The 21,700-nt window shown below is 41.7% G+C and overlaps 3 protein-coding genes across 3 annotated transcripts in view; 1 reads left to right on the top strand and 2 right to left on the bottom strand.

Annotated features, from left to right (window-relative positions):
• Positions 1-262: 262 nt before the first annotated feature.
• On the bottom strand, positions 263-8,267 carry qrsl1 (glutaminyl-tRNA amidotransferase subunit QRSL1). The gene is made up of 11 exons (XM_035167551.2): positions 8,114-8,267; positions 6,427-6,586; positions 6,249-6,347; positions 6,069-6,165; positions 5,769-5,930; positions 5,464-5,639; positions 4,410-4,522; positions 3,803-3,995; positions 3,527-3,644; positions 2,596-2,801; positions 263-2,198 (listed from the first exon to the last, which is right to left on the bottom strand). The coding sequence occupies exons 1-11, from the start codon at positions 8,135-8,137 to the stop codon at positions 1,981-1,983; spliced, it is 1,566 nt and encodes a 521-aa protein (XP_035023442.2). The 5' UTR covers positions 8,138-8,267; the 3' UTR covers positions 263-1,980.
• A 19-nt stretch (positions 8,268-8,286) lies between these two features.
• rtn4ip1 (reticulon 4 interacting protein 1) lies at positions 8,287-19,851 on the top strand. Its single transcript, XM_035167552.2, has 9 exons — positions 8,287-8,840; positions 10,304-10,455; positions 11,440-11,508; positions 12,098-12,222; positions 12,684-12,732; positions 13,813-13,949; positions 14,294-14,477; positions 17,629-17,721; positions 19,068-19,851. The coding sequence occupies exons 1-9, from the start codon at positions 8,579-8,581 to the stop codon at positions 19,191-19,193; spliced, it is 1,197 nt and encodes a 398-aa protein (XP_035023443.1). The 5' UTR covers positions 8,287-8,578; the 3' UTR covers positions 19,194-19,851.
• Positions 19,852-20,032: 181 nt separating this feature from the next.
• crybg1a (crystallin beta-gamma domain containing 1a) overlaps positions 20,033-21,700 on the bottom strand; it is a 44,942-nt gene continuing 43,274 nt past the window's right edge. Inside the window, exons 22-23 of the mRNA XM_047341572.1 lie at positions 21,046-21,208; positions 20,033-20,830 (exon numbers count right to left, since the gene is read on the bottom strand). Coding sequence (XP_047197528.1) covers positions 20,742-20,830; positions 21,046-21,208 — 252 coding nt within the window. The 3' untranslated portion in view covers positions 20,033-20,741. The remainder of the gene's footprint in view (positions 20,831-21,045; positions 21,209-21,700) is intronic.

The following is a 21,700-nucleotide window of genomic DNA, read 5'->3' as shown; positions in this document are numbered from 1 at the left end:
AGAATTTACCTAGAATACAGAAGGAGGTTATGACTACTGCAATTTTGTTAAAGACAACCCACTATATTGAAATGCAATGTATGTATTACAGGAACAAGAAAAACGCAGCGTAGGTGAATAGTATTTAATGGTTTTGTGAGTAAGTCATGTAAATAAAGCTGCTTCAGTATCAACTCAACAAATGGTCAGCATTTATAACATGCTAACTATTTTGAAGGTCTGTGCTTTAGCATACAGGGAGCAAAAAACAGCACGACATTCATTTAAACTCATTGGATTTAATAAATAATATAGTACACTTTACACTTGTGAACTTAAAAAGAAAACTTGTATTGGGATTAATTAAGTACAAGGATCAAGTATAGATTCCCTCCTGCAGGGGAAAGTGGTCAGGATTATGTTGTACAGGAGTCAGCTGAGAGCAGGTTATAATGGGCACTACTTTAGGCCAGTTTCCAGAACTGTAATTGGCTGACTGGATAAATTTCACTTGAGTTGACTCCAGCCTTTTAATGTGGATCGACACTGATGCTGTATGTCAGGGAAAGTATCTAGTCGAGCCCAAATGGTTTGAAGAGTCGGCTGGTGTTTGGTCATGGCAAGTTGTTACTCATCTCAACGCAGTGGAAACAGCCTTTTGTTCCCTTCTTCTCAGACTTACTAAACCTGCAGAGGAAATATGTCTTTACGTTTATATAACTTGAATGGCTGAACAGTTTGTCAAACTGGATTGGAGAGAGAAGTTTGAGTCAAAGTCTAGACTTGTGACATAGAGACTGACAAGAGGTCAAAAAGGGAAGGAGGCAACATGTTTTCCCTAACACAGTTGAACTGTGCCCTCCAGTGGACACATCTAGTGGACACCTGTGTCCATCGGCCATCTGTCTCTTTGTTGCTCTCTTTGCTTTGTAAATTAAAACGAGCCTTTATCTTCTGAAAATGCAGCACAGGTTAAATACCATTAAATGGTCGCAGTTTGATACCTGGCATCTCCTCCAGTTTGAATTCTGAAGTGTCCTTGAACCCCTTATTGCCTCTGATGGCTGTTCAAACAGTGTATGAATGGTGTGTGATAGAAAAGGTGCTGCATTTAGAAGCACTGTATGAATGTGTGTGTAAGAGGATGAATACAACTTGTACAGTAAAGCTCGGCCAATAAGACTAGTCAAAATGTTTAGACTGTATCACATGAATTCAGGCAAATTGAGCTAGTTGTGTTGTTTTGATGGCGTTGGATGTCAACACTTTGAGGTTTTTGGTTCACCTCTGTTTCATTTTATTTTGAAGAAGAAGACGCTTATTCATTACATTCTTAAACAGGATCACTTTGACTGTTTGGAAGAGTTTGAGGAGGAAATCGAGGACAAGGTCTTTTGTAGAAATTCCCTCACGGCATTTCTGAGATAATGGTTCACAAGAATTGGATGGATGGATAACCTGAAAAGTCACAGAGTCCAATCTGAACCGTGCATCTTCACTTGAGGTGGTTGTAATCTCCTCAAGGTTCATGTCGATGAAAATAAGGAAGGGAGCTGAATGAAACCAAAAAAATTGAAAGAATCGATTTCGCTTAAAATTGTTTTCTTAGACTTTTGACAATAAAAGCCGAGATCAGGTGTAATAACATCACCAACATACAATGAAACATACACACTTTTGATAAGTACCGCTCCATCAAAGTATATAACCGTTGCACCTTCAGACAACAGATACAGCAGCATTTGAACACCACATCCCTCCACCTGACATATGATGTATATTGTTCAATAATGAGGTTTTCATGTGCTGTAATTATTTTAATTCCATCAAGAAAACCTCAAGCTACTGTAGCATGTGATCGAGGGAGATTACCCTACTGAAAACGTCCTAAAAAGACATCGCAGAAGCAAAGAATGTCCATAACGGTCACACTGTTAGGTCATGGTGAGCCTGTACCTAGTGACTTGGTCAACAGTTGGTTCTTTGCGTCCTCAGTTAAAGTTATGCAGCTGAAGTTTGTTCCCTTTCAGTCCTTCTTGTGTCAATGCTGCTCTTGCTGGAGTCTCCATGGTCACTGATGGAGGGAAACCCAACCCTTTGCTCGATCCATTGGGCGACACTGAGCAGCTTCATGTCTTGGACGGCGGGGCCGATGAGCTGCAAACCAATGGGAAGCCCTCGTCTTGACAATGCGGTTGGCAGTGACACAGCGGGAAGACCTGGGGTAAAGAAGAGGGACGGAAGACGAAAGATCGTTCATGGGAAGACAATGATTAAGATGTTAAGGTTAGTTAGAGGTTAGGATTGGACAGGACAAGGTTTAATTGAATGCAAACACACTGGATTACACCTTAATCTGAGCTGAAATTAGGAAGTGTTGAGGTTGAATGTTGAATGTTGCGATTGGTGCCTTCAGAGAACTGCCTTTGATCAGCAAAGAAGTAGTAATTATACTTAAATCCTATTAGAGGACATGTTTTCAGTTACATTTGTGACTGTGTGTATGTTTATCCCTGCGTACAGAATACAAGTTAATGAATGAATCCTCCCAAACTTTCTACAAATGCATGAACAATGCTTCACGTTCTGCCTTAAGTTTTGGTTTTGTCTCAGTACCTGCTATGTTGGCCGGTTGGGTGAAGACATCTTCCTGTGTGCTGCGTGTTTGGTTGTCTTCCTGCGTGAAGTCCGAGTACCGGGCTGCATCGGTCAGAGTGGTGGGTGTCAGCAGCACGTCAACACCTGAGCTGAACACACGCTTGAAATCATCTGCTATCAGCCGGCGGACTTTCTGGGCCTTTACATAGTAGTGCTGGTAGCTCCTGGAAAAATCAGACTGATCGTGTCAATCAGTTCATCCTGGACGTTTTTGAAATATTACAGCATCACCACACAATATTTATGCCCCCTAAATTAAGAAATACAACTTAAATAACCAAAAGTGCTCCACTCTAGTTGTGGAGTCTCATGATGACAGAGATCTGAGGGTAGAGAAAAGGTCAAAGAGATGAAGTCCCACACTGACGGCTATAGAAACTTCCCACAATTCTCAGGTGTAATAGCAATGTCTGTGATTGGTGGTGCTCGCTGTTACCATGGAAAGGTTTACCACTACTTCAAGATAAAATCATATCGGCTACGATTGGATCGTTATATTATGTTTACCACAGATTAACCATGATTGCCCTTTCTAAAGTCACCACAACAAGGTCAAATTCAAGAAGAAGCACCGGAGGTCATTGGAAAGGGATCATTCGCAATGGTTTATGGGATGCGCATTTCCTTCACTCTTAAAATAATTCTGTTAACAGTCTTGCACTTTTGCCTTTCCAATATTTTTTTCCCCCAGAATCAAATGTTTTATGGTCTGGATTCATCTGGTAGCTGTTGGCCTGGTTGAAGGCTTAAAACAGATTTTCTGAAACGTGAATGGAAATTTACTTTCAGAACGAGAGCTGTTTAAAAGGGGGTGATCTCTATTAGGCTCTATACAGTCAGAGGTAAGTGAAGAACGATGGTGTGAGAGGGTTCAGTGTGTTTGTCTCACTGTTTAAGCAGGAAGTAGTTCCCAGAAAGAATCCTCCCTCTCACCACGTCGTTGAAGCCCTCATGTCGGGTTGACGCGTACATGGCCTCTGTTGAGCTGTTCACCTCACTACGGTGGCCTGACAGAGGAGGGACAGAAATCAATAACATTAGCTTCACCACCATCTTGTGACATGTTGCCAACACATAGGATTTGGTGTAATCTAACTCGTGATGTTTGACACACCGCAAATTGCTTCTCACCACAAATCGACCATATTGGAGGCCGGTTTCATACCATATTCAAGGCCGTCAAAACGGGCCATGTTAGACGCCACTTCCGCGCAGCACAGGACGTGGTAGCACACAATGGAGTACTGGGTGTGGGGGAGCGAGACTTGCTCCACCTTCGCCCCTGCTCTCTCAAACATGTCAGCAACTCGACTCCACTGAGCTACAGTCTCCTCAGACAGCCCCGGGGCGTGGTACTCCTGACAAGGAAGACAAGGAGCTTTATGCAACTGAGTTCATAACGGCAATTAAAAATGTTTCAATCTTCTTAATTGTAAACACCATACTGTAATATACTGTACAAGGAATTTATCTTTGTGACACATACGTCAGTTAAAAAACCCTGGATTTCATACTATCAACAGCTCTTTTTCATTAAAAATGTATACTGTGAAAGATGTTTTCTTCCACAGTTTTTTGTTTTTGTTTTTCATGTGGTCTTTCTCTGTGTATCTAAATCAGTATTTTACTTCCTGGATTTTTTCCCCCTGGTAGAATGAGGATTTAAGTTCCCTCTGACTGCTCCACTGTGAATGTGTGAGGAGCATGTGTTGCCAGTGATGCTGCGATAATACAGACAAGAGATCGAAGCTTCACGCCAGAGCCCAACTCACTTTAGGGATACCGACACAGATGTTCTTCACGTCAAAGTCTTCAGGCAGCTCGGCCAGGGATGATGGGGGAGGGATTGTTGTTGAGTCTCTAATATCAAGGCCTTGGAGGATACCTGTGCAACATTTCAAAAAAAAATCCCAGATAAGGTCAACTATTAAAAGAAAGTACTGTATCTCATATGAGCAGCTATACTGATTTATTCATGACACATATTCTCGGACAGATATAAAAGGTGCCCTGTGTAGAAAAGTAATGTTCAGTGTCTGTATCAGTGTGTATCTTTAAGATCAAACAAACATAGTGAAATGTATTTTGTTTTCCGAATGAAAGATTTGCAAATTTCCTTTTTGACATTTTCAAGTGTGCAATGAAAATACTAATGTTTGCCTGCTAGCCTTTGTGGCACACTGCTGTATCTATTGGTGTGTAACTGCTCGATTATTGCAAAACCAGGAGCATGATGACAGGATATACATGATGACTCACCAATGAAAATATTGCTCTATAGTGCTACCAGTGGCCAACAACTGACATCAAAATGCATCCTGAATGTGTCCCCAGCTCTATATGCTCATGAAGACGTATGCCATTTCTGTTCTCAAAGATCAAATGATGGTCCAGAGGGAACAAGCAGTCTGAATGGGCTGATCAATAATCAATAATAAATAGAATCAGTGAGCTGCATGAAGATCTATAATGATATAAGATTCAACTTATTTGAACAAAAATTATAAAATAGATTATTTGATAAATCAAGCACAAAAATACTTTCAATTCATTGTGAAACTGTAGCATGACATCAGCTGGTCCTTCATATGTGGCCCAGGACACATTGGCATTCACATTGTTAAAAGACTGTGTCCCAGAACACATCTGAATGTGGTCTGTGTGATGAGAACTAAGGATGTATTCAGGACACATTTGCTCTTACAGCTGACCACGTGTGATCGAATCACTCAGGATTGGTGTTAATACCAGGGTTTGAACGGTGTCAGTAAGCATAGACTGCTTATATCTGTGCACTGATGCTGCACAGATGAAAAGTTGTCCTACCTAGGACAACGGCTGCATCACTGACGCTGCGTGTCATAATGCCGGGGACGTCCATGGAGTTGACCAGAGGGATCAGACCGTGCCTGGACAGCAGACCGTAGGTCGGCTTTAGGGCCACAAGGCCACAAAATGCTCCAGGATGACGATTAGAACCACCTGTGTCTGAACCCAGAGCTCTGCGAAGTAATCACCAAAACACCTCATTTACGATTGAAAACACTATTTTGAATCAAATCTTTACGTCTGTGTTTATATATTTTTTAAACAGTTTTGCCGAACCAGTGAACATGGTTCTGTTCCCTCACAGGTAGCTGGAGAGTGAGGCCACAGCCGCAGCACTTCCTCCTGAACTTCCTCCAGTTATGACCCAGTCAGAGTCCGGTGACGCCCCTGTCTGCTCTCTGTAGGGAGCCGCGTAGCTCCAAGGGTTCCTCACTGGACCCCAAGCCCCGTCGGTACTCCCTGAACTTTGAGATAAATAAATATATAGATAAGTGTCTCTTTCTGCAGGTTTTAACGCCTGTAACAGCTTTTCTCAAGCAATAAAGAACATATACTGGGATTTGTAAGTAGCTGTTAGTAAAATAATAAAACTACGGCCTTACCCCATTGCAAACTCATCCATGTTTGTCTTCCCCACCAGAACAGCCCCTTGGTCTATGAGCTTCTGGACGACTGTAGCAGTGTATGGAGGAGTGTAGTCTGTAGCAAAAATAGAGGCAGGTTATCATTACTGGATTACATTAGCTGGTAAATATAAGATGGGGCAACTCATATTAATTTACCTCTGAGCATCCTGGAAGCACATGTGGTCCTGATATTCTCTGTGCAGTAGTTATCTTTGACTGCAAAGGGGATTCCATCCAGAGGACCTTTGGGGGCACCTGATGGGTGACAAGTTCAGACTGTAACACTTATGACTCCACTCAAGACAGAATAAAATGAACACCCATGTGTCCGCACCTTGCAGCAGTCTGGTTTCTGCTTCTTGAGCCTGCTTCAGTGCCAGCTCCTCTGTCACGGTGATGTAAGCATTGAGATGTTGAGTTTTCTTGATGCGGTTCAGACACCTTCTACACAGCTCTGTCGGGGAGATCCTTCCCTCCCTGAGCGCCAAAGACACCTGGAGAGCAATGAAACACCAGAAGTGGAATGTGACTAACTTCATTTACTCCAAAGGGATTTTTCAAAGCAGACATAGAACCCTAGTAGAAAAGAACAGATGTTATTAATACAATAAGAATCCTCGGAAGCTGACATATTCCCCTCCGGCACCCACATAAAAGAGCAGATCATTTGCTGCCATCACAGTTTTAATGCTGCTGTCAATATTTCTCTCAAGAAACCCTATAATATCAAAAGGCACCACTAAAATACCTTAACATAATTATGAAATATTATTTAAAAATAAAGTTTTATCCAGAAATGAAATGATTATGGATGGATGGACATACCGTACTTATTACTATATTCGCCCTGAATTAAATGGTATAATAATATCTATTCTATTCTATTGTCCCAGATGCCATAGCAGTGTGACAGAGAGCCATGGCAGTGTGACAGAGAGCCAGCTTGCACGATAATAACAACCCGAAACTGAAGCAGATAAATAGAATTCAGCCAACAATATGTTTCATTATTTACACCTTTGTCAAAATGTTTAACAGTGAAAAAAGCCTGATGCTGTATTTTAGTACTATTCTGTTGTACTTTTACTCCACTGGATTTATTAGACTGTTAGTTGTGAATTCGTTCACAGGTGAAGATTTTACAAAAATAGTGAGATTAAAATGATGATGTCTTGATACATATTTAACTGCCCAACATTCTCCCTGATGACGTTAAAATGCAGCCTACATGTTGACACATCAGTCATAATGACAACTATAACACTGAAGTAGGGCTGGGATAAAACAAAGTATATATCAATTGATAATGATATTGATAATATTATGATAAATGTCCTTTTTTCGGTTAAAGTCTTATTTTTGAGTGAAGGTTGTGGTTTTAAACTCTTCTTTATGACAGATAATGACAAAGACAAAGGGACAAACATTTGATCTAAAATCTGACGAAGATCAATTATGTGTTAAACCTCCTCACTGTGGGATATATATATAGAACTTTGTTATGTTGCTACTGATGACAATTGTATTGCACCCACCTCCACAATCACATAAAAAAATTACATGTTGAGTCATAATGACAAATACAACATTGAATGGTGAGATTCTGCATCACGGCTAAACCTACACTACTTTTTTAAAGCTGGTCTGTTAACACGTTTTATTTTTATTTTTTTAAACTAAACGGTATCATTGGTATTTAGATTAAAGGTCTTTGCAATGCTTCCGCCACAATGAAATGAAATTGTGTCATTGTTTCGTTACTACAGCACAGACAGGCATCATTTCAGGGCTAACGACACATGGACATACTGTAGTTCATAATTACACAGTTTGTTAGCTGTATTGGTTCTATATGCATTTAACTGAGTAATAGAGTTTCCATAAAGAAAGTATGTAGTCCAGTAATAAGATTCTAAAGCTATAATGAAACCGAAGCTAGTTGTAAAAGATACAGTGTTGAGCTGAAATCCAACACAAACAACAAACATGGAGAAGTGAGCTCAGAGAACAACTCTACTAACCTGCTTTATTGTCAGGCTGAGCATGTTGACACTGTTTCTGCTGTTAAGCCTCAAATTTAACAACAACCTTCAGTCAGCGTGCAGAAGTGACAGCAGGAAGCCGCCATGTTTGTTTTGGCGGTCACCGTCCAGCAGCGCTGGCTTTGATTGGACAGCTGTGGAGTAAGGCGCGCTCTGATTGGCTGGAGACGCTGAGCGGTGACCGAGGCGCCGGTCGAGGAAGAAGCATTTTACGGAAGAGGACGTTGTTTTGAAATGGTTATAGACGTATTACTGCAGCTATGTGAAGGAATATTAAGACCTGTTTGCACTAGAAGAAAATGTTTATAGTCAGAAGGCAGAAGTGGCTTATAACGAACTCATAAGAGTTTAATTCAGCGGCTTGCTGCACTGTTCGGTGGTGTGTTGCTGATTTACTGTCGCACCCATTTATTCGACAGTGTCCAGACCTTTAAGAGTGTAAAGATGGCTTCTGTCGGACACTGCGTGTGCAGGTGGTGGTTGTGTCGTCTCGGTAGATCACCAGCTGTTCCCAGGCTCAGCAGGTCGCTCACCACCTCCAGCACACGCAGGAACATCATGCCAGCCTGGGTCATTGACCAATATGGAGGCAATGATGTTCTACGGTTCACTAAAAACGCCAGTTTCCCCGTCATCAACTACCCCAACGAGGTCATCGTCAAAGTGTGTGCGGCAGGACTGAACCCACTGGACGTCAGCATGAGGGGTGAGTGACGTCACGGTTACACCTGCAGCTGAGGTGAACACATGATTTAATATCCACTTATGACATGTGACAAAAGCAAAACATTTTTACAAATCTTAGGTGGATCAGTTATGTGTTATATTATCTTGGCATTACATGGATATATATTAGACTTCTGTTATATTGCTATTGATGAAGGGTTGACGTATATTGAGATAATTATTCACATTGTTTTATCTCCCAGCCCCGATTGTATATCCAGGTTTAGAAACGAACATGCACCTTGATTAAAGTCTTTTTTCCCTCTGACTCCTACTCAGTCAGAGGCCGTTAGACTGATGTTTCTGCCGCTTTTCAGTTTATTTGAAATAGTTCATAGGACTTCAGCATCCTCTCCCACACAGCCAGGGCTCGTTACACCACACTGTGCTCTTCAAGGAAATAGTGCAAGAGTGTGGGGGAGGACAGAGTGGGCCAACAGCAGTGACAGTTTTTGAGGTTGTTTCATGAAAATGCAAGTTTCACACGTGGGCGTTATTTTGTCCCTACATTCATTTCATTTTTGGTGCAAACAATTAGTGACTAACATGAATATGACAACTTAAATCCGAAACGTTGTGTGGGAAACCCCCACATCATGCTCTCGCATATTACACAACATTTGGCCACCAAACAGTTCTGATGTCACACAATCATGCTGTTAAAATGAGATTTGAAATAAGCACAAAAAAATGTCCACGCTCAGACAATGAACATGTAAACAACCTTATTGTTTCAAAATCATATCTCATGTCAAACTAAAGGTCATAAACCCCTTTATTCATCTTTGATTCAGTGGGACCTGTCTTTAGGTCATTTGTTAATAATATCCACTTTAAGAAGAAACTGTTTGATTAATCAAATTACCCCAAATTCTTTTTTTTTGTGAAACTGAAACAATTGGGGCTCCTGGTAGTCTGAGTCCCACTTGCCTGGTTGGTAATGCAGCCTTGTGTTTTCAGCTAAAACTTAGAACAAGTTTACAATGTGAAATTAAATGTACTTAGAAAACAACAAAAAAAGCCTTTATTCGAGGTTTAGACTTGTTTATTTTATAAATTCTTTGTCAGAAGTAGCCCCTCTAATTTCACTGTAATGCTTTCTTTTATACAATGACAATAAATGGTGTTCTATTATATTCTATTCTATTGAGGCCATTTTTGTTCAATTGAATGACCAAAGGTAGTTTCCCAAATTTCACTTAAAACAACACCTAGCTTTAGCAAGTATAAATGGTTATTTTTCACTCTTGTTATTTTTCACTCTTGTCGATTAATTGTTTGATCAACTGATGTCGATCAAACAATTAATCAATTACCAATTTTAATCAATCAATTTTTATTTAAAATTTTTTGTTACAGCAAATAATCTCCTATAACCACCTTCCCTTTTCTCATCTGTAACTGTACTGTATAAGCTCTAATTACTAACTCTCTCCCTCTCAGGGGGCTATGGTGCCGCTACACTCTCTATGAAGAGGGACCCTCTGAATATCAAGCAGTCGGGCAGCGAGTTCCCTCTCACCCTGGGGAGGGAGGTGTCGGGGGTCATCATGGAGTGTGGCTTGGATGTGAAGTACTTCAGTGAAAGGGACGAGGTACAGTGACGCAAACCGCAAAGATGCAGCCTCAGTTACCACTCACTGAGGGAAGATAACAAGATAAAATAAAGTGAGATTAGAATCATCCATCACACGTTCATCTACAAGATTTACACACAAAAAAGATCCACTTATTTTAACAGTCAAGGATGTGAATTGGTTCTGAGATGATTCTTTCAGATTATAGTTTGTGAAAAAATATTCTGAAGATTATTTACAGACTCCAGTAAATCCTGCATCATCATCACTACAGTGCATCTTATGACCTGGTCACAGTGCGTTTTGTTACAGCTTCACTTGGCTGAGAAACAGAAGCTGATCTTGGATAATATCAGTGCACCAAAGTGAAGAGCTTAAATAATTTAATTATGAGATAATAATGATGAACAAACAATAAGCAGATTAACTGATCTTAGATGTTGTTTTTCCATATGTTCTGCTGTTTTTATCATGACTCTGTCCTTTTTTCATGTTTTTCTGTTTTTATCTTGACTGTGGGCACTGTTTCATTTTACTCTGTAAAGCACTCAGATACTTTATTGGAAAGTGCTATACACATAAAGTTATTATTATTATTGTTATTTGTTATTATTTGTATTCATTGATAATAAATCCTCCTCAGCTTTCCTCAGTCACCTCACAGTTCCTTTGTAATTATTTACATAAATATCATTATTATTCACCTATTCAGTCACTTTTATTTCAGTGTTTTACAACAAGTTTCCATCTCAGATATGATTTAAATTAATCATATTTTTAAAAGACCATGATGTACAGTCACACTTTTAGTGTGAAGGCAAACTGGGGTTTTAAATAGACCAGTTTTAGCACTTCCTGTCATCGTTTTGTGCTTTTCTAACCACATGTTTGCTGGCCAATGAGTGACTCATACTGTGATGAAGAGAGTTGAATATATTACTTTATCTCATCATCATTATATGTTTGGTAAATGAGTTTTGTGTTGTTGTGTGTCGCCTCCAGGTTTGGGCAGCGATCCCACCATGGAAACAGGGCAGCTTGGCGGAGTTTGTGGTGCTAAGTGCCAACGAGGTATTGTTCTGATCATGGACTCATACTGGGTGGATGGATGGATGGATGGATGCCATTTATTGTCATTGTATAGAGTATTAGATTGTTTTCAGCAGTGCAGATGTGCATTGACACATAGACAAAAAGGGAATTCACAAAAAGAAAAATCCCTATAAATATATTAAAATTCCAATACAAATTCCCAGAAATATACAATTTTCTATAAACATATATATATTCCTACAAAAAATGACTATAAATACTCCTAAAAAGATCACATTCAGATAAATTATTGTACTGGCAGGTATGTTTAGTAGAAGGTATTAAAAACACTTGTTACTTTTCCTGTGAATTTTCCAGTAAGTGTCATAGTTTTGCTCGTGTCTTTGTGGAAATGATCAGTTCAATGTTTTCAGTTTCTTCCTTGTAGATTGTGGCTTGTCTCAGTGACACGCTTGTTTTTTCTTTCTAAAATTAAAAGACCTGACCTGCAAGCTGCCCAACAACTTATTAAGTACGTCAAGATGAGCTATAGCTGACGCAGGGGTTATTTTGGAAAGGTGCTGATCTTATGATAAATGCCATTCTTATAAATGTGTGTTGTGCGCAGGTGTCCCACAAACCAAAGTCACTGAGCCACCCAGAGGCAGCAGCCATTCCATATGTGGCAACCACCGCCTGGTCAGCACTGGTCAACACCGGTGGTCTCAGTAAGGACAACTGTGCCAAGAAGCGGTGAGTGATAAACGCTGACACACTGCTACACACACACACACCACACACACACACCACACACACACACACACACACACACACACACACACACACACACACACACACACACACACACACACACACACACACACACACACACACACACACACACACACACACACTCCACTTGTTGTTAATCCCTCTCCACCCCAGAGAGGCTCCTTGTCTTTGATCTAGTCGATTATTTCACTCATCGCTCCGTCTCAGCTTAGCCCTTGTTGGCCCTCTCTGTAATGAGCCTCCGGGTGATGTTCTCTGCTTCTCTGGCAGCAGCTCAAACACTCCCTCACACCACCACGGACCTGACATGCTACTACATCTGACATGAATCCTAATGAGGGAGAGTCTGTGCATCCATAATTTGAAAAACACTGTTGACACAGTTTTTTATTCAACACGTCTGCTTCTCCTCTAACCCACAGGATTTTGATCCTCGGAGGATCTGGGGGCGTGGGAACCTTCGCTATACAGGTATGGATGAAGAGGTGGATGATGAAGGCCAAGCAGCATTTACGTTATTATTATGGGATGTTTTTGTAGGTGCATCAGGCTAAAGTGACCCGCTTTACATACGAAAATGAATATGTTCACCAATACTCAGTGAGAGCAGTATGAAAACTAGAAGGACACTCAGAGAGCACATTCCCCCCACGAAACAGTCCCCTAATGAAACTACATTTCAATGAACCAGATATGGATTTTTATTTGGATCTGCACCAAATTATACACGCTCACAAGTATCAGTCCCCTAAAATGCCTGATCCATGCGGCGTCGGCAGTAATGAGGGTTGTACCGGACCATTGTGGTGAAGAAGGAGCTGATCCACAAGGCAAAGCTTTGGATTTACCTGTTGATCTATGTTTTAACACTCACCTATGGTCAAGAGCTCAGTGTGATGTAACGGCTTAGAGATAGAGTGATGAGTTCAGACATCTGGAGTGTGCTCGGAGTAGAACCGCTGGTCCTTCAGGTTGAAAAGGAACAGTTGACGTGGTTCTGGAGGTTTACCAGGCAGGAGGAGGAGATCCCGGGGAAGACCCAGAACTCGCTGGAGGGACCACATATCCCATCTGACCTGGGAACACCACGGGATCCCCCAGGAAGTTAGTGGAAAGTGTGGCTAGGGACAGGGACGTCTGGGATACTCTACTTAGCCAGCTACCTCTGCGATCCGGGCTTGGATAAGTGGCAGACAATGGATGAAGGATCCATGAATCACTCTCTGAGAAATCAAGAAAAATGGCCAAAAAAATCTCCTTTATCTGCCCTCTGATCCAAATCCGCACCAAAATTTGGACAAAGAAACAAATGAAAATATGTTCTCCTTGGTGGAGGTACAAAGCAAGAACACTGATCATGACATAAAACTAACATTCAGGTCACCTCTCTGTGACCTGAGTAAAACTGCTCACATTACACAGATGTAATCACATTCAGCCGCCTACACTAACCCAGATATACTGTACATGTGCCGTCTTCTTACAACATAAATTACACAAATGTCATTAATATGCTCATATTGGATGACAGGACTATCGCTGTGTGTCCAGATGCTGAAGGCGTGGGGGGCCCATGTGACTGTTACCTGCTCCCAGGATGCCGAGCGCCTTGTAAGGGGGCTGGGGGCGGACCACGTGGTGGACTACACAGCTGGACCTGTCGAGGTGCCGCTCAGTGCACTGGAGAAGTGAGAGAATCACACACAAACACGTCTACAGGGGTTTTTCATTCATGTTGGTATTTAATTGGAGTTGGTGTCTATACTAGCTTGCCCTTGTTGTCACGGCAACCCTGTCTCCCAAGCTGTAGTAGGCTCATTAGTGTGGGAAACCTGAGCCCTTTAATTTTCTAATGAACTTAATCACATTCAGAGTGTACCTCTCTCTCTTCAGGTCTGTTCAAGTGTCCTCATCGTTCCTCACCTACATCTTCTCCTCGTTTACTTTAATTCATGATCACGCCACACTTGCGTATCTTCGCTTGTGTCGTCTGTTGTTTTCACCATCCCCCTCTCCCCCTCTTCACCTCCAGATTCAACCTGATCCTGGATAATGTCGGTGGGGACACGGAGCGTTGGGCGTTGGATCTGCTTAAGCCCTGGAGCGGCGCCAAGTATGTCACACTTGTGACACCGTTCCTCCAGAACACCGACTTGCTGGGCATTGCTGATGGCATGATGCAGACTGCTGCTACCGTGGCCACCAAGGCCCTCAAGGTATCCATGGCAGGAAAACACCGAGGCAGTTTGGTTCATTACTGTACATGTTTAACGTTGAATGAAATACTCACCATTAAGTCCAGAGCTGGAGTTGAAATGATGAACGTGCTTCTCGGATTTCCTCTTTATGCTGCTCAGTTAACCTGCCTGACTCCGGTCAGAATACCTGCACCGAGGTGAACTGTGTGTAAAAAAGCCCCCAGTCATTGTCTTTCTTAAGTGAGGGGAAAGATACAATTATATCTTTCCAGTTGCTATGGTTACAGCGTGTTTGTAGTGTGAACATGCTACGTCATACACATCTTTCTTCATTCATTCAGGTACAGGTCAGGACAATATATAATATTATCCATTATCTCTCTCTCTCTCTCTCACTCACTCACTCACTCACTCACTCACTCACTCACTCACTCACTCACACTCACACATACACATACACATACACACACATACACATACACACACACACCCACGCCTGCTAGTTGTATCCTGTCATGCCATCGCTGTGTTGACTGTGGTGAACAGCCAAGGGGAGCAGAGCTTGCAGTGCATCTGTGGTGTGTGTGTGTGTGTGTGTGTGTGTGTGTGTGTGTGTGTGTGTGTGTGTGTGTGTGTGTGTGTGTGTGTGTGTGTGTGTGTGTGTGTGTGTGTGTGTGTGTGTGTGTGTGTGTGCCACAGCTGTGCATTACCATCAATACTTTTTTCCACCTAAGTCTTAACCACAAAATCGTCGAGGTAAACTGACTAGAATATGTCTCATTGTGGTTTACAGTGGTGAGAAGAAAAGTGAACAACTCTGCTTCCTTCTTGCTTGTTTCACCTCAAGCCAAACATGTCTCCTTTTTTAATCAAGGTCCTGTAGGATTATAATAATTGCCATTATAGCTGTATAATACCAATAATACCAACATATAATCATACAGAAGATCTTAAGGACAGCTCTGTACATTTTCAAAGTAGCAAGGAAACTGTCTTCTTACATTTCCACCTGAAACAAAGTGTGCCGGAAGTACTGAGGAAAACTTCTTCCACTGAACTTTGCTCATAAAGCTGGCTCGTATTCAGCCAATAACAGCCAAAACACATAATTGTTTTGTTTAAATAGCCACAGCTAATGCTTTTTAAAGCTGCTCAGTCATTATTTTATATTCAAAGTGAATCAAAAGTAACATAAAAAGTATTTCTAGTCAAGATCAAGTTATCATCCGACTCCGACCTCTTCCTTAGTTCTGCTCAGGGTTTTAAGTATCTTTAAGCTCATTGTTTAGATTTTCTGCAACTCCACTTTATCAGCCTTGTTTTCACCAGCAGCTGTTATCAGCTATTAAAGCTGATAAACACACTGCACACGCCCAACATCAACAGCTAATTGGCCAAATAATAAACAAAATTGCTTAACAGAGAGAGAGAGAGACCGATGAATGCTGACACATGTCTGCTTCACATTTAAATAATAATGAAGGGTTATGTCAGTGGCATATTTTTGGCATTTTTATTAAGTAGATCACTCTACATTGTTGTAAGAATAATTTACTAACATTTTTTATCACATTATAATGTTAAAACACAAGGGTGGCATTATTCTGTGTTTTTCTCATTGTCAGTCAGGGCAGGGCACTGTATGTGTTTTACACATGTTCTTCAAACATGGATATGTTACCACCATCGCAGACACATCATACACACACATTGAGATGTTCTAGTCTTCGACCAAACCTCTCAAATTATAAAATTTGTTGTTGCTGTGGACTAATGTCACTGATCATGTGAATTATCGTAAACCCTGCAAGTTGGATTGCCGAAGTATGGCTGGATTTAAATTCCTCATGAACTCTTAACAAATAAGAGTGGGAGGATTAAAAGGAGACAGTCCCAGAGACACTTCTTCTCTAACTCTGCCTGCACGGAGTTTTACTCCTGTGTGGGCGCTCCATTTCTCCACTTCCCTTTCAGTATAGAAACCTTCCAGTCTCTCCTCCCTCTTCTTCCAGCCCTTAACCCGTTCTCCCTGTCCTCCTCACAAAGTGGAACCAGAGAGGATAGTGTGTCATGTACTGTGAGGCCTTAGCGGCGCCATAGAACTGTTCATTCTGTTTCCTGTTTCCATGCAAATGGCATCAGCAGCCATGTGGCCCACATACCTCCTGCTCAAATTCATTGCAACTCCCTGAATTGACGTGTGAAGGGCTTAGCTGATTTATTTGTTTTTTAAACAAGGTCACACACCATCCAATGAGAACCACAATGAGAGAGATCATTCAGACTGATGCAGCGGAGGTGTCTATTTCCTGTCGCTCCATTGTTTCAGTGTTGATAACTGGGGTTTTCTGGCAGAAGTGACAAGCTATTGGTTGGAGATTCTCTCAAGACAATAGAGGAGCAGCAGAATGATGACATCTTTGAGTAAAAAAGATTAGGAGAGGTTCTGTGGGTTTACCAAACAGGAAGCCAAAAAATTGCTGTGCACCTTCATGTACCACCACGTCATGTCTGCTCACAAAAACACACTGTACGGTTAGTAAAAGAAAAACTAGAGCGCCCACAGGTGGCTCGGTTATCGCACTGTCCTCATTTCTACATAGGCCTGAAGGAAACATGTAAGGTAACTCCTTTGTAATCCCCACACACACACACACACGCACACGCACACGCACACGCACACACAAAAGGTCAAACGTAACAAAAGACTGAGTCAAGTCCCTTTTTCTGGGAGTTGGGGAGCTGCAATGAATCCGACCCAGCTGTTAAAGGCTTAAAGGAAAAGGGCGTGTGTCTCCACCCTCATGCACCTGACACACATGGGACTGTTTGAATGTCTCTGCTGACGAATATAATTTTATGTACAGCAGCTGTAGAGAGCACACTTAGTGTCTGTGTGCATCCTGGAAGATGTGAATTGGAGAGAAGAGTCAGTTACATGAGAATATCTGTGTAGAGGTTTCTAACATTTGCTGGTAAGAAGCCACTGGTCATATGAAATAAGGCTGTAGCATGATTTCTTGTTTAGCGATGTGACTGAGACTGTTTGTCAGACCCGATCATACACTGTCAAGTTAACATCATCAAAATGAAAGTTCCTGCAGTGAAAAACATTGTAATTCGGGATTTTTTAATTCCCTGCTTTTTCTGTTTTTACATGTTCTCGCAGCACCTCGTTAAAGGAGTTCACTACCGTTGGGGATTCTTTGCACCAAGTGGCCCTGCACTGGATGAAATTAGGGAAATGGTGGATGCAGGACAGGTACTGGGTTTATTCTCTAACTGCCGATTGACTGCTGATGAATTTAAAACAGCAGAATTTAAAATGTGTGATTATTAGAAATGATTGACTGTGAATTGCATAAAAGGAATCACGAAAGCACCAGAACTATGTGTCACATTATGAATGTATTTTACATCTCACCAAATTAAATTTTACTTTTACACTATGAAATATGACGCAGTTCAGTGAGTTCACTTTTTCTTAATCTCTATGCAGACGACTCCCTCCTTATCTGAACATGCTCTTCTTTGTTTGAGATATAGAACATCACCTAGAAAAAAGTTGGTGAAATCAGAATTGACTTTAGTCTGTTAAAGGGGACATAGCATGCAAATTCCACTTTGTTAGTGCTTCTACAGGTTAATGTGGGTATCTGGCATGTCTACAACCCAAAAACTCTGGGGAAAAAACACTTGCGCGTTTTGTTATGGTTCCTCTAAGTCAGAAACGTCATGCTTGAGCGACTCGATTGAGCTTCCTGGGTTTTGTGTCGTAACAAGGCACTGGAAGTCTTCGACACAGCCAGCAGTGTGGAAGACTTCCGCAGTGTTCAGCACTACTGTAACACCTGCACACACACACACACAGCCCCCCCACTCGTTACGCCGGGTTTACACCGGACACGGAAGCGCCGCTGCGAGGCAGCGCAGCGCCGTTCTCCAGCACGCAGCCGCCTGGCTGTTCACACGGGACGAGCATTTCTCCGCGCTGGTCAGCCCCATAGACTGTATATGCGATTCTGCTTTCTCCGCTTGTTGTTGTACCCGTTGAATGTCGGGGTTCGGGGGTAAATGATGGTCTTCATAGCCCCCCCCACCCCTCTCTTTCTCTCTCTGTCTGTCTGCTTGTGTGCTTGTAGTGGATGGGCAGAGGGGGACATTTAATTATGTGATTGGGAAAATTAAAACTATGATAATTTATATCATATAAAATATGTAATTTATATCGTTTAAAATCATGGGGGGAGAGGGGGGAGGGGGGAGCTGGCTCATTAGCATTTAAAGGAACAGGCAGTCAAAACAGGTCACTCTGTGGAGGGCTGTTTTATACAGGGTAAAAAGGGTGCTGTTTTAAATGATCCTTGTGGTATTTTGACCAAAGTATGTTACAGACATTTCATTAAGACCCCAAGGAACCATATCAACTTGTGGTAAAATGGGCATGCTATGTCCCCTTTAACTCAAATTTCCGCTCACTGTGGAGAATTTGGCCTGATGGTATATTCACATTCTGCTATAAAAGCCTTCAGCTAATTTACATCCTCTGAAGATATTGAAAATAAAAACCTGTCAACTCAGCATTCCCCCCCCCTCTCTCTTTCTCAGATCCGACCTGTGGTGGAGGAGACGTTCAGATTTTCCCAGGTGCCCCAGGCCCTGGAGAAGATGGAGAAGGGTCACGCCCGAGGAAAGACTGTAGTCCAGGTCATCAACGAGGGCGATGACTCATAGCGATGGCTCTTGGACACTGTGCTTTCCTCTGAACGACTATAAAACAGATGAAATCAGTGAATGAAAAAAACTTCAGGTCCTGGGTTGTTGCATCCCCAGCTGCAAACATACATACTGTATATAAACAGTAAACATGGTCACTACAGTTATTGCTGTTCCCTTGTGGGTTTTGTAGCTTTACTGTGTATGATTACCGTCTGAGCATTTTATTAGGGACCCAAGTCGATTCACACCAGCAGAATTCAAATCTGAGAGCACCGGCGCCCTCCGGAGGCTGCTTGCAGATGTTTTTTGACTTCCTCTCTTGCAGCTGCCTGTGCTACTGCCTAGTTGTTAAAATGTTCTGTGCTCACAAACATGTTTTTGTGCCTCGATTCTCAGAGGTCCAGGTCATGCTCTCTACAGGAGATGTACATGTGCACATCAGGAACTGGACAAGGCAACAAAAGCAAGTCATGGTGCCTATGTACACAGGAGCAAAGGCAACTGGACTGTCCAACTCCTCAAGATATTTAACAAACTAGTTTGCGAGTGCATTCACTAGGGGAAGAAAAACTTTTCTGAATTAACAATTTTGGGAGAATTGGTCAGTAGTTTGAAGAAAAGAACAAATTTACTTTATTTGACCATGTAACTATAAACAGTATAAACAATCTTACAGCTGTCTCTTAATTTTTTCTAGAGCTGTAGATGGCATTGTTCAAGTTTGTCGGCTTTTCGCAGACACCTCAGGAATTTGAACTCTCGTTAATTCAGATTTCTTTTTCTCAAGGGAAAAGAATACTCTTCTGTAGCAGCAGGTTTTTAAAAGCTGAAGAAAAACACTTCTTTCAAAAAGGTTGCAGCATGGAGAAACTTTTTTTATTTTCATGTGTAACAGTTTCCTCTTTTACATTCACATATTTACAATTAACAGTGGGCAGCATCATCATTGCAGTCCTGCTTTGACATTTAAACTCTAATCTATACACTTGATGCTTATGTACAACCTAAAGAAGTAAAGAACAGTTGGTTTAAAAAGTGTAAAACCTATTAAATCCTAAAAATATATCAAAACTTTACAATAGACCTTCTTTGATCCACAGTTATTAGAAAAAGAAGACATCTTTGGAGTGTAGGCACGTCGGACTTCATATTGCAGCCATCAGTGTGAAGCATACATTCAGATTTGTCCACGATAAGACCAGAGAAACCATGCAGTAGAAAGGTACCGTAGAGTAAAGACAGGTTTGCAGCATTGGAACAGGGCGGAGTTTTCACTACATGCAGTTCTATCACACAGGCCATGATGGAGTCTTTGGTTATTGTACAGTGTTTAAAATCAAGAGGCCAAAAATGAGCAACGTATTATTTACACATTCATTCTGAAAAAGAGGAAACTATTTCATCCGCTGCTTCATGAGTGCATGTTGTTTTTTCAAAGTTAATAATATAAGAACATTGGTCCAGTCAATAGTTGCACTCCTCAATAAGAGGAGGTCCCACCCTGCAGCTGCATCACACGGCTCAGTTCCCCTGTGATGCAGCTGCAGCACAGAGCCTCTCTTCTCACAGCATCTCCACGGTCCATCTTTGGTTCAGCTTTCTCTCATCAAACGTGTTGAGGATCACCTGGTTCTTGTCATATTGTTGACCACCTGAAACCGAGACGGTAAAACACATGTTTTACATGATGAAACATGTAAGAAAGGTTTTATAAAATGCACCTCCCCAACACACCAGCAGATGGAGCTGCTGGATGAGGACATGTCGGACACAGGAACTGTGCCCCAAAGTAATAATTTTAATGTATTCCATAAAAATTTGCTCAACAATGATGATGGGTGGGGCAGTAAAGAGAAAGCTCTCTGACCTTTGACCTCCATGACCAGTTCAGGTTGGAGGTGGAAGCGCACCAGGCCGTCGGGTGTAATGTTCCACAGCTGGTTGTCCTTGCCGCGCTCCGGGGAGACACAAAGCCGACTCCCTGCCATCACCAAACTGCCTGAGGTAACCAGGAAACAGTCCTCGATCAGCTGCAGGGAGGACGGAGATGCATTAGAGGGCTGGTTTAACCAGTTATGATATTACAGCAAATAGTCTCTCAACATAATCTACAAGTGATGAAATGGTCCCTGGTTTCATGGCGTCGGTGGTAAATAACCAGTTAGTTGCATATCAGGTGCAGAAAGCAGCACAGATTGTCCCAGCAGGCAGGGTCAGTGGGGCTGTGACAGCAGGAGAGCTGCTCGTGCTCTTAAACCAGTTTGTTTCCTTCTTCTGTTGGATTCTAACAGCGAGTCATTATTTGTGTTTGTCTGAAGTTTAGTAAATCGTTCAAACTCTTAATCTTGAGTCACTTTACTGAAAGGGAAAGCTGAACATAATCTAACACTACTATTTCATTTACTGTCATAGGCACTATTAAGATATTCTGAAATGACTTCTATAGAAAGTTAAAGTGTAAACGTTGCACAATTGATATGGTGTTATATAGTTTTATATTTTGAAAACTAATTTTTACAAAA

This window comes from Hippoglossus stenolepis, chromosome 10 (assembly GCF_022539355.2).
Source record: "Hippoglossus stenolepis isolate QCI-W04-F060 chromosome 10, HSTE1.2, whole genome shotgun sequence".
Classification (NCBI taxonomy): Eukaryota; Metazoa; Chordata; class Actinopteri; order Pleuronectiformes; family Pleuronectidae; genus Hippoglossus; species Hippoglossus stenolepis.
The sequence above is the reverse complement of the archived record's forward strand: the minus strand, read 5'-3'. Positions and strand labels throughout refer to the sequence as shown.